General features: G+C 33.3%; 1 protein-coding gene across 1 annotated transcript; it reads left to right on the top strand.

The window, feature by feature from the left end:
- Window positions 1-8,301: 8,301 nt before the first annotated feature.
- LOC119638559 (sorbitol dehydrogenase-like) lies at window positions 8,302-13,241 on the top strand. Its single transcript, XM_038035427.1, has 6 exons — window positions 8,302-8,358; window positions 11,618-11,795; window positions 11,853-12,538; window positions 12,597-12,722; window positions 12,766-12,912; window positions 13,200-13,241. The coding sequence occupies exons 1-6, from the start codon at window positions 8,302-8,304 to the stop codon at window positions 13,239-13,241; spliced, it is 1,236 nt and encodes a 411-aa protein (XP_037891355.1).
- Window positions 13,242-13,316: the final 75 nt, after the last annotated feature.

The following is a 13,316-nucleotide window of genomic DNA, read 5'->3' as shown; positions in this document are numbered from 1 at the left end:
CGGTGTCGTATAACGGAAGCAAATCTATAATATTATCATCAGCTCTACTCCTCTGTTAATTCTCACATAGATTCTCCCTTTATATCGGATTAATATCAACAAAATCAAGATCAAACCAAATTTGTGAGAATTTGCCTTGGCCATTGGCGACATGTCAATGAATCGTTCGAAGGGATCGCAACTTCTTTGTGCAGTGTGCCCTATAGACATCTTGAAATCAGCTACAGAACATAAGGTATTGCTTTATTAAAATTACTGAAGTCAATAACTAATTTTCTTTTCTTAAATAGCGTCGATAGCTTATGTTGCTGGAGCTTAATTTTTTTTTCTAATTTTTCTTTTGTTAATCTAAGGATTTCATTAGTTGTAACACCATATTGGACAATGGCTAAATGCTCGACATATATCACCCTACAGTTACTTATAATAACCTTTTTAAGTGACAGGTCATTATAAGGGAAAGGAAGAGGTCGAAAAAGTGGTCCGATCTGAAACATTTTCAACTGCATTTGTCCTATAGTCAAAACACGTTAGTATACCAAATATCATTAAATTATCTTAAAAATTGCTACCTATAAGTCGTACACAACTCGACGGACAGACGGACGGACAAGCTTGCTTTGCTTCAGAATGTGATTCTAATCCAGTCGTTATAGTAAAAGGATATTAAAAAAATTATGTTTATTTTAAAATAGGATTTTTTAAAATGATCTGTCTAACCAAGAACATCAAGCGACACCCGCTACAGAATGTTCTTCTGAAATTTTAACTAGAATTTCAAATTACTCGCCAACTTGAAAAATATAGTTTGGACAAAAATCCGAAACAGGTGAACTCACTTGAAAAAATTTTGAAATTTTGAATTACAAAAAAAAGAAAAACATTTACTTACCCATCCGCTCTTGAATATATAAGGAGCATAGTTCATGGGCCAAACTTCATGAAAATACTTCGAAAGCTGCAATCTGTAGTTAGAGCACAAAAAAACAAAACGGACAGGCGGACGAAAGGACAGACCAACTTCATTTTCTAAGTCCCACAGCATAAGGAAAGATGGGTAAGCTTAAGGGATTTTGAATTTTGCATATCCCTTTACCGAAAGTAGTGTATGCTACAAAAATTATTAAGACGATGACAATTTTCAAATTGAATTTCCATTAGCTGCATTTTTCATGTAATTGTTTTGTATTGGAAATCTTCTCACCCATTAATTTTTTAATTGAACCAAGATGTGCATTCAGAGCCAACGATAAGTAATATTTAACACGTAAATGCAAAATTTTCTTCATAGCTATGCTAGGCTAGTATAAGCGATTATTTTCATAAATGCGGATTTTGTTTTTCCATTAACCAATCTTAGGAGGGATCGACTATTTCGATGTTTCTATGTTTTTCGAAATCATTTTCGAAAGGAATCAGCAAATAAAACGCAAAAGTATGCCGATGAAATTCTCTCCCAGTTTCGAAAGAAAGAGTTGTTGCGCTTATTGTTGTTATTCTTATTATTGTTTATTTGTAAGCACTACTTTAACTTCTTCTTATTACAAATCATTTCACTAACCGATCGTTCCTAGTATTACTTATTATAGTATAGGAAGAAATTCTATCTCTACCTCGAAAAGATTCTCTTGCGAGAATTGCGCACAATTCTATCCAAAGCTATTGAGAAATATTTACAAACCCTTTCGAAAAGTTGCACAAAAAGTCTATTTCCACAAATACACAAATGCTTAATTATTGTAATTCTTTTTCTTTATAAGAGTACAGATAAATTAATGAATATGAACAGTTTTTGCAATTGCCATTATTTCAATATATGAATAAACAAAAAATTATGCTAATACTGCTCAGCTATAGAAAAAGTCCTATAAAATTATTGCATAAATGCATTTTATTGCATGCGATTATAGTTTGATTTTGAAAAAAAAAAAGAAAAAAAAATTATGCAAATATTTTATTTACAAGAAATAGATTTATATTATTATTTAAATACGGTTTTAAAACAAATTCACTAATTCGACATTAAAATGTCTAAGGGCGCTACACGGTTTCCTGAATTTTCCGTACTCGTCAGCTAAAGCGCGCTTCATTGTTCATAGCTCAGCAAAATTTTATCAAAAACTTTTTTCTCAGAATATGTTATAACATTTTCAGCGATATACCCTCGTTTTATTCGATTTAAGCGAGTCTGTCCTTCCATCCACCTGTCCGGCTCTTCAACATCTATCTATCCATACATTTGTATGTAAAGTCTACAAGTTACAATTTTTGAGATATTTCTACATTTGGCCATGTGTTTTGAACCAAGCACGAACAAGAATCGAAGCATTTCTACGACCTATTTGCAATTTGTAAAATTTCTCAAAAAAAAAAAAAATCGCCGAGAAAAATTTTGATCAGACAGATCAACTGTTAGCTCCCTACCCAGAGAACCGATCCAAAGGAATTTAGGCCGTGAAAGAGCCTAAGTTTTTAATATTTTGAGCTGAAAATTGATCCATGATAGTATTTTGCACACAAATTAGTTGCATAGTGTTTGGGTTATGTAAGTCTATTTTTTTGTCTCCTGCCTCTTAGAAGTACTTCGGTTCACGAAGTATGCGTTTATGTCAAAATAAAGTAGAATTTTTGTCATTTTATCATACAAACAAATCGAAAATTGCATTAATTGCAACCGTGAAGGGTATTTAATAATCGGCTTTGCCAGATTATAATGTTTTTAGTTGGTTTCTTTTAAATTTATTTGATTTGTTTAACTAATGTCGGCACATTTCATGTTGTTCTGGCCAATCAATGTAAATAACAAATTTTAGTTTCTTATATTAATAATTTCCTTTTTGAAAACTCCAACAAGCAACTACAAGCTTCGTAAAAAAGGGATAGATGCACGGGAAGCGGGAGCATATAGTTAAATGACATGTAGGCGGACTCTTAAGCAAATGAGTATTAAGCTGGCGAGCACGAAGACGAACGTGCGGATATAAGTGGACATGTGGACGGATAGATGTTCGACCGAACTTGCAGAAAGACAAATTGACAGATGTGAGCTTTGAGAGAGAGAGAGAGAGAGAGAAATAGACGGACGTGCGAACGGACAGATGTCTGGACAGATTTGCGGGAAATAAACTGATGTTAGGACGGATGCGAAGTTTGAGAGAAAGATAAACGAACAGGAGAACCGATAGGAAGATAAGATAGTCAAGCAGAAAAGGAGATCATCAGACGAGCAGTCTTACCAATAGACCATAAAAGAAATGAACGACAAGCTAAATGAATGGCAAGTGACAAAGCAAATGCACTGCTTGATAAACACACAGACGTACGGGGGAACAGACAAACGCAAACCTACTGTGCGATAGCTAAACAAACGAACGATCAATTATCGGCTAAATGAAGAAGGGACGCATTGATTAGCGGCGGAATGAGGGGTACGCTGATAAAACAGGCTGTTCTCCCACCGCGACTGACGTATTTTGTGAAAATCAATCAAAATTTTTCCTACTTCACTGAACTGTTTCCACCTTCCTTTCTTCCTATATACAGCCACAGACTGCAAAGGTGACTCATTTTTAAAGAAATCTCTGACGCTTTCTTCCGATAATTTTCATCGAAAGTACGGCACTTATGCTTATGTTAATAATTGCAACTTTTACGCATTAATATTGACTTGTGTACGTTGCAAACACTGCAAGCAAAATCTTGTCTTTCTTTGTTGTGGACGCAAAACAACAACAACAACAACAGAAGAAAAGGAAGAAAAACATCAATTTAATAGAATACAATCCTAAAATACTTATCATTTCAAAAGCAGGATTTTTTTTTTTTGCAAAATTTTCCTTTGTCTTGTGTAGATCTCTACAGGTCTCATTCTGCCGCTATGTAACACCTAAGCTTTAGCTTATATTTTCCAAAGAATTTTTTTTTTTTATTCATATTCTTTAAAATAACTTAAATATTTGCTTTCTATAACATTTTCTTATCCTAACAATCCAGCAGCTGGATGATGATTTGTCCCCCGTCCCCTTCGCACTTTAGTTATTTTTCCTCTTATATATGTGCCACTAAATCACTTTAAAGAGATATCTACTCATACATACACATAACATAACTTGTTAATATTGCCTTTAGCGCAAAAATTTTCCTTCAATTTCTATGACATATAAAATTTTACTTTTACTTTTACACTTAAAAAGGCACACTCACACATATATATATATATATATATATATATATATGCTTACAAAGGCGCACTCACACCTACACAAACGAAATTTATTATAAAAGTTATTTTGTGTTTTAATGTAAATAGAGAACATTTAATTTCTCTCTTAAGAAATGAGAAAAAAAAAAAAAAAAAAAAAAAAAAAAAAGGAATTTGTGTGACTTTTACTAAACTTTTCAAGTAAAAAAAAAAAATTGTTTGCCTTTAACAAAGTTTTGTACAACAAACGCAAATACTCATCCGTATTGTATTATTTACACTAGGGATCATGTGTGTTTGAGGTTTTTAAACTTTTTCTCACACTGTAAAGTTGATTTATGTTCTCTTCAGGGTTTGTTGTAAACTAATTAAGTTATCAAAAGGGAAAAAAGCAAACTTTTTTTTTTTCTTCAAAATTCAAAGACTTCAAGTAAATTATGACTGGATATCACTCAGATTGATGTCAAAGTTTATATTCATCAACAGATGACAGAACTTGGCTAAATGAAATACTTGTTCTTTCAAAAATTCCCAAACAATTAAGCTCTGTCTGTCTGTCCGACCAGAAATATCCTCACAATCTACCAAAACTGGGATTTTGTTAAAGAAAATAGTTTTCCAATTTGCTGCAAAGCTGGCTTCATTACGTATATTTTATCCGCTGTCATTAGGATCTGATCTTTTTTTCCCGAGTTCAAGATCTATTCAATTACCGATAATGTCACTATCATTTACATTGTACGTACGTTTTGTCCTCGTTCGATTGTCATCATTTCAATAATGTGATTTAAGGCTCAAGAGATATGTACGCGCGCACTTCCATGATCGGTAATTAATTAATATTATTAGATGATGCAATAAGTACTAGTGTATGAATGACTGATACAATATATACATAAACACTGGTAGGAAAGAATTTGATGCCAACATCTTTGAGTTCTAACCTCACGGCGAACTGATATATGTCGAACAGAATCTCTTTACGTATTGTTTGCAAATCAATGGGAGGTATAGCGAATTCAAAAGAAAACTTATGAAATTGTTTACGAATAAAAGAGAGGTATTCATATACGGCAGTAAAAAATCGCACAAAGCAAAAATAAAAAAAAATCGCATGAAAGCATGAAAATCGCAGGACTTTAAAAAAGCTTACTGCGCATGAAAAGTTTTGCATGAGTAAAAGAAAAAGTTTCCCTGAACGGCCTACAGTACTCGATCCGTCCGAAACGTATACACGTCGTGGCCAACACTTACCCCACGACATTTATGTCTTGAATCATTGTTCTTGACCAAGTTTCGCTAGAAATAATATAAATGATATTTTCTTGCTATACAAAGACGGACGGACAGACAGATTTCAATTTATTCAGTAAATTCTTCTAAATCGAATGATTCGATGAAAGCTGATCATATCTCAAATCGATTGATGAGTAAGTTATTATAAATATTTCCAAGTAACTAAATGAAAGTTAGAAAAAAAATTTTTTCGATATCGTATGAATCAAATAGCTATGAAGGTTCTAGTGGAATATTGATCCCCACATCGCTTTGCCTAGTAAAGTTTTGCATTTATTTTCCTAATAAAATACCTATCTCTACACAAATATTACCTTATTTTACAATTACTCGTCTACATCTAAAGGCGAATGAAGCTCTCATACGAAAGAGGGACCAACAATATAAACTGAGTCTAAATTTGGCAAAATTAATTTACTTGTCAAAGTTTATTCAGCTATTTTCGCCATAAAGTACTCAAAATTAAACTTTGTTGCCATAAGAGATCTTACTTTACATTAGAACGCTTAGAGGAAGGGTGGTCGGAAAAAAACCCTCGCTCCTAGCATCAAATTTAATATCCCGAAATACTATTGTTCAACGATTTTTGCCGAAAAATATTGCAAATTGCAATTTTTTTCACATAAAGGCTTCTTCTAAAAGAATGCCTTATAAAGAGAGTAGTCGCGTAAATGTTTCGATCCAATCGATTTTCAATAAGATTTTCTCTGCGTCAAAAAACACGTCAGTGCATCAAATTCACCAAATTTGAACGAAAATTGTAATTTGAAGGTTGAAAGCAAAACGGACAGACGGACAGACATGGTTAAATTGATTCAGAGCCATTTTGCAAATCGTTCGGTATAATACAGGATGGATCTATTTTAAGCTCTTTGTATTGTTGCGTACGTCTGTACGACAAGGTACGTAGGATATTAAAAACATAGCCACAGTGAAGGCTATTCGAAGGCGAATATAATTTCTCTAAATTTTCTGCTTTTTAATTTTTTTTTTTTTTTCTCTTAAAATATTCTTTTTTTGTTTTATCTAGTAATTATGGTTAACCTTAGACAACAAACAACTTTGATACTCATTTTGCTATTGATGTACTTTCAAACTGTGCATTAATAAAAGCCACAATGGATTAGTAAGTGATTTATTTATTAAATTCTTTTTTTTCTTTATAAAGCCGAGTAGGCGAGAATGAATATAAGCAAAATTATTACATATTACTCATTCGTCCCGTTAGTCATTTTGTTATTATTCAAAGAGCAAAGAGCTTAATGCCTATATTTAGCGTTAGAGGAGAAGGTGATATATGTATGAGAATTTAATGGAAATGCAAATAAGGTGAATGAGTTACATTTCACTATATAACGAATCTTTGATACCTTATAAGTAATAAATTTTCAATTGGAAAATAATTGTTTCAACTAGACAGTTAACACGTCGATTGCCTGAAATCCTTTGCACATAGACTTAGTGGCCAACTTTCCGAAATATGAAAACGACATTTACGAATCAATTCTTCCATAGGCTATGCATAATTGCGTTTTTTTTTTTATAGCTTTCGTGCACGTGGCCAGCATCTTACGGAGAAATTTTAAATGCTTCTCTTAAATGCATAAAACGGTTTTCAGATCATCATCTGTACATGAACAATAAGTTATAGTGTTTTGGAAATGAGAACAGATCAATCACATTCTCATACTTATCCTTTAGACATCAACGAAGTTTACATTTGCTACATTAGTCAAGTTTCAGTTTTAAACTCCAATTTAAATATCCTGACGATAAATCAAACAAGGGCGGAAGGACGGACAATCTTCGAACTTTTTGTTGCTCATGAAGGTACCTCAGAAGACCTTTAATGACATTTTGTGTTCTAAATGAACGGACAAATCTAATATGAGTTCATTGATCGCTGCTCGAAGGAAGGATGGACCGACAAACATGATTAAATCGACTTAGAATCTTATGTTGCTCATGAAGGTATCTCAGAAGATCTTTAATGACATTTTGTGGGTATTCTGCATGAAAGGACACATCTGGTACGACGTTATTCATTGCCGCTGAATATGAACATTAATATCGCGCTTTAGATTTCATCCTCTCAGGCGAATGTTTAAAAACCCTTAAAGCATTTTGTTAACATTGCCGGTCTATCGATGGTCAAGCTTCCAACTTTTCGAAAATGATGGCCGATATTTTTATGAAATTTCGGACGAATATCTGCCTTAATGTAGTCGGTTCCTTTTTTCAACCTTGTTTTCTGCACATAAGCCAAGAACCTTTTCCTCAAGTTTCCATTTTCTATCTGAATTTTCGTCCCGTTGATGAGGCCTCAACAACAAAAGACGAGCGAACAAATAAACAAACGCAATTAACGGAGTCAAAGTCTATATTTTGACGGGGTCTGTGCCTATTATATTTTAATAGTTATATATGAAAATATGAACTGAGTATATCTTTGTTTTTCAATATCGAAAACATAATGATTTATGCTGCACATAGAAAAGAGGAAAATTCATTCTGTTTTCCATATATGTTGATAAAAATGTTTCCTTTTCACTTGATTTAAATATGGCCTTCTCTTCAATTTGTGCTGCCAAGTAAAGTGATGTAGAAGAAGCTAAAATAAGGTAAATAAGATAAATCAAGCCATGCGAAGGTAGGAAAAAGTTAACTATAATAACGTAAAGCAAAATAAGGGAAATAAATAAGATAACGTCAATAAGGTAAACGTACTGTAAGATAAACTAACACAAAATGAGGAGAGTAAAGTAAGGTAAGAAGCCTAAAATAAGGTAAACTAATACAATAGCATGGGGCCTGGTAAAGCAAAGTATCGTAAGAAACGCTTAGCTAAGCTAAATGTAAATGTAAGTAAAAGAAAGTAAGATAAGATATAGAGAGTAAGGTAAGTTAAAGATAGAAATAGAAAGGTAAGGTAAGATTAGGCATATAAGCATCGTACGGCGAAGCAAAATATGGTAAGAAAAAGTCAGACGAAAATTTTAGCTTTCGCTTTTGTAAACGGACGAATACAAAAGCGAAAGTTCATTTTCAGCTTCAGTGATTATCACTCAGGAGACAACTTAGGGTAAATATAAACAAGCGAAAGTGAGATAGAAAAAGATGAATGAGATAATATAAGCAAGTATAATAAGATGAGGTAAAACAAGGTTAAGCGGAGTAAGATGATAGTTCGTGGTCCACGTTATAAATCTTATGCGACTTAACGATTAGGAAAAGTTGAAACTTTAATTGTAGCTTGGTAAGGGATCGAAAGAAACACGTCTTTTCCTTACACTGAGAAGTACTAGGTTTTGAGAACATAGTAGCAATAGGTTATGCTGATGCTTTTTTGCCTCTGCATACATCTATGGCCTAGGATAGTTTCCATGTGTCAAAAGTTAAACCTAATTTCAAATTTCCTAAACTAATGCTGATCGCTCTATGAAATAAATGTAAGCATCGCGGAAATCCCTTAACCCAAGAAGAATAGTTTCACAAAGATTCTGAAGAAGAAAGCACGAAATATTTAGATGCCAAATAGGTCTCGAACTGCCCACAACAGAATAAAATATACATTTATTTTTTCATTTGGCTAACACAAGACAGCCTTAAGCTTGAAGTTACTTACCTTATAACCTAAGTTTAAACGAATACTATCCATTTCATTAATGATAATAAAAGGCAGTAAACCTAGTGTCGTTTACATACCCATTCAATACCATTTATATAAATACGATCTAGAAAGTAGTACATTTTACATTTATGATGAGTGGATTAGTAACATTTTAATTCGCCTAAACAAATCAGAGAAAGAAAATAAATGATAATAGCCATTAGTGTTTTCACAAGTAACGTTAAAGGGTTTAAAAAGTTCACAGTTGGAGTGATAAAACGGTAAGTTTATTGAGATGATGTGGCTCGATACTCGCTGTCGGATGTTAAAGTTAATTTCGCCAACTAAATCGAATGACGAGATTATACTATTAAAAAATTTAACCACAACGGCGACACCAAGTGTATGTCTTCAGTTATAAAGAACTGCAAAAGTAATCAGTTTCAAGCGAGAGAAAACTTGGAGTGGAATACAATTGGATTGCCATACTAGCGAATAATATCATAATTGTAACTTGAGGATCACACGATTGTCGTGTAATCTAGAATTGGCCTAATCAACACGATTGGTAAACTTTTAATTACCCTCTTTTCAGTTTTAGACTAACTCTTGATAAATCCCATAGTACTATTGGCTTTATTGATCAGCGAGAGCATATGTGGATGCGAGCGAAGTTTGGGATAAAAACAACATCCAAATCTAATTATTCTAGTATTTCGATGAAAATTTTATATCAAAATTAGGTGGATCAAGTAGGCATACTTCTTAGATTCTACTCCATATAAGATTTCTCAGCAGCAGCAACGGATTTAATTTTTAATATTTTAAGATAAAAATTGGTTCACTGTATCAATTTAACAAAAAAATTAATGGTAGGACATTTGGATCAGATAGGTTTATTTTTTCAATCCTAACCTATATAAGGATAATAAAAAGACGGAATTCTTATGTGGAGACAAAATCTAACTTCCAGTTTTTTATGACGGAAGCTGCAAAATAGAAGTAATTTGATGTAAAACTTAACTGTATCAAATTTGGATGAAGTAGGTTTATTTTTTACACAGTACCCCATTTAAGGGTTTTCGTGATTTTTTGAATCCCAGAGTTCTCAGGAACAGCAAAATCCTTGGCAGAAAGATTTAATTTTTAATAGTTTATAATGCAAATGGGTCCATTTGACATAAACATTAACCGTTGGAAAATCGTATTACATTACATGTGTGTAATTTTTGGACCTAGGAGGGGATATTCTCGAGCCCTTTTATGGAAAAAATAGCTAATTTTTCATATTAAATGATATGATAAAAACTTATCCACATAAATAACTTGACATAACAATTATGTGGACCAAATTTGAACCGGACGGATGTGTTTCTTGGACTCCATCCATCCCATATAAGGGTTCCTTTAAAAAGTAAGCTTTTCGCAAAAAAATTTAATTTTTAATATTTTACAAAGAAAATTAGTCCATAGCAGCAATCTAAGGAATTTAAATCAAATAGCTCTACTTCTTAGATCCTAACCTATATGGGGGTTATCATTAAACGCAAGCTTTTATAAGCAGAGCAAATCTAATTTCTAGTTTTTTAGGAACGAAACTTCAAAATAATGACATTTTTAAGAAATATCTTAAGTTTGCAAAATTTGGATCGTATAATGTGATGTTTCGGGCGTCCTCCAATATGCGGGCACTCATGAAAAGTATACCTTCGCATGAAGATATGTAATTTTTGGAATGTTATTATCAAAACTAATAAATATTAGTACTAGGCAAAGTGGTGTAGGGTATCAAAGGGTTGGTTTTGCCCGACTATAGTTTCCTTATTTGTTTTCCTAGTAGATAAGTTAAGACGAAATCAGGTACAAACAAGTAAGACGAAGTAAGGAGTGATAAGAAAAATCGTATAAAAGGTTTAAACATTTTTTTCTCCTAGTTTGTTGACACCTACTACAAATTATTCTTGTCTTCTTTGATTTACGACCACATTTGAAAGAATTTAGTTACGTAATGTTCATTTAAGCTCTCACATCGCTTCAAGGCATAAATGCAAGTTGTAATTTTTTCTGTTATGTAATACCAATACGTCACTCATCCTAGTCAAGCTTGTGCCTAGCCCAAATAACTTCTCATATATTGCAATAAAGTCAACGAATGAGAGAACACATAACCCTAACCCAAAGAAAACTTTCACACAATATAACAAACGAAATAGGTGAGCTCATGGATTGAGTGAATGGATTTGAAATGATTTTTGAAAAATCTTCTTACAAAATAAATTACATAAAAAATTATCTCTACATTCTTTTAGCTATGCACCCTTCAAAAAAAAAAAAAAAAAAAAAAAAAAAAAAAAAAACAGACAAAAACATTAAAAATCACATTTCATAATATTTTTTCTTGATATTATTAACGGAATTTCAAAATCTATTTTTTTTCAAAAAAAATTATGTTTTCTCGCTTCGTAAGTAAACATTTAATTAAACATTTAAAATTACATCCCGGAATTAAGAGATGTCACGAGGCGACTAAGCAAAAATTAGATCAATCGGATCAAACTTTAGGAAATCAGATAAAAAATTTTATAAAATCCTGCCAAGGGGAAAACAAAGACAATTTAGCTGCCGTTCTATATGACATAAATGATTTAAGATTAGAACAACGACCCATGCCGGAAATTGGACCGAAAGGTGAATTTTCTAATCGAACTATTCGGAATATTCATTATTGCTTTTTCTCAATGTCAGATGTGCTCTTGGCCGTCGATTGCGTGGGCATTTGCCGTACCGATGTTGAATATTGGGAAAAGGGCAGAGCAGGCCCTTACGTAGTCGAAGAGCCGATGATATTAGGTCGTGAAGCGTCGGGTATTGTTGTAGAATCTGGCAAACAGGTTCAGCATTTACGTAAAGGTGATCGCGTGGCAGTCGAACCTGGAGAATCTTGTCGTCACTGTCAGCTATGTCGTTCGGGTCAATATAACTTATGTCCGTCCATAAGATTCTGCGCTACCCCGCCCAACGATGGCCTCTTAACACGTTACGCCAAACATCCCGCTCATTTATGCTATAAATTACCCGATCATGTCACTATGGAAGAGGGTGCTCTATTAGAACCTTTAGCCGTTGGTATGGCTAGTTGTCGACGTGCTAAAGTTGGCTTAGGATCCGAAGTATTAATTTTGGGTTGTGGTCCCATCGGCTTGACAACTTTAGCAACTGCCACATCGATCGGAGCTTCAAAAGTTTTAATAGTCGACAAGAAGAAGGATCGTTTAGAAATTGCTAAAAGTTTTGGCGCCGACACTTTGCATCTGAACGAAAATTGCAATCCAAAGGATTTAGCTCAAAGTATACATGCAACTATGGGCTGCATACCCGACAAATGCTTCGATTGTGTGGGAACCATAGAGTCGTTGAAGTTAGCTATTTACGTAAGCTTGATACCCAGTGTTTAAATACATTTTTTGTTAGTAATATTCTCATTTTTAGACAACCCGTCCGGGAGGTATGTGCACTTTGGTAGGAGTACCTGATGGCAAAATTGTATTACCTTTAATAGACGCCATGTCCAGAGAAGTCGATATTTTGGGTGTTGTTAATTATCGCAATGAGTACGTAAAACACTAACGAATCCGTAGGTTTAGCTTTCTCATTACAGTTATCATATCACAGTTATCCTATAGCTTTGGCTATGGCTGCTTCCTTTGAACTAAGTTTACCAGCCATTATATCACATCACTTCCCGTTGGAGCAAATATCTCTTGCTTTTGAAACTGCGAAACTCCAAGCAGATGGTACTTTGAAGGTAATGGTTCACTTACAACCAGAAAATGTTAATAATAATATATTATAAATAAATAGATTAAATAAATTGTACAAAAAAAAAAAAAAATTGATGGTTTACGCAAATAAAAAAAAAATTCCATTACATAGTAAACAAAGCAAAAAGCATTATCGTATAAAACCAGAAAAGTATAGTATACAACCAGAAAAGTATAGCATACGACCAGAAAAGTATAGCATACGACCAAAAAACATTTCGCTTGCTGCTATTTTGGCAAGAGAATTTATCCATTCTTTTTCCGCTATTAGACACTCTCGAAATACTTCAGAACAGGTCAAGCCGGTAGCTAACGAACGCAAGACTCACTTAATAAGACCTATCGTGTAGACGACATTAATTTCGAATTGTCGCCTTTGTCGAAATTC

This window comes from Glossina fuscipes, unplaced genomic scaffold (genome assembly GCF_014805625.2).
Source record: "Glossina fuscipes isolate IAEA_lab_2018 unplaced genomic scaffold, Yale_Gfus_2 90, whole genome shotgun sequence".
NCBI lineage: Eukaryota > Metazoa > Arthropoda > Insecta > Diptera > Glossinidae > Glossina > Glossina fuscipes.
This window is presented reverse-complemented; position numbering and strand designations above follow the sequence as displayed.

Excerpts from the sequence above, each read along its gene's own strand:
- LOC119638559 (XM_038035427.1), top strand. The coding sequence starts at position 8,302 with ATGGGGCCTGGTAAAGCAAAGTATCGTAAGAAACGCTTAGCTAAGCTA. Across the intron at positions 12,539-12,596 it reads CGTTGAAGTTAGCTATTTAC|ACAACCCGTCCGGGAGGTAT; the intron begins GTAAGCTTGATA and ends TCTCATTTTTAG. Across the intron at positions 12,723-12,765 it reads TTAATTATCGCAATGAGTAC|TTATCATATCACAGTTATCC; the intron begins GTAAAACACTAA and ends TTCTCATTACAG.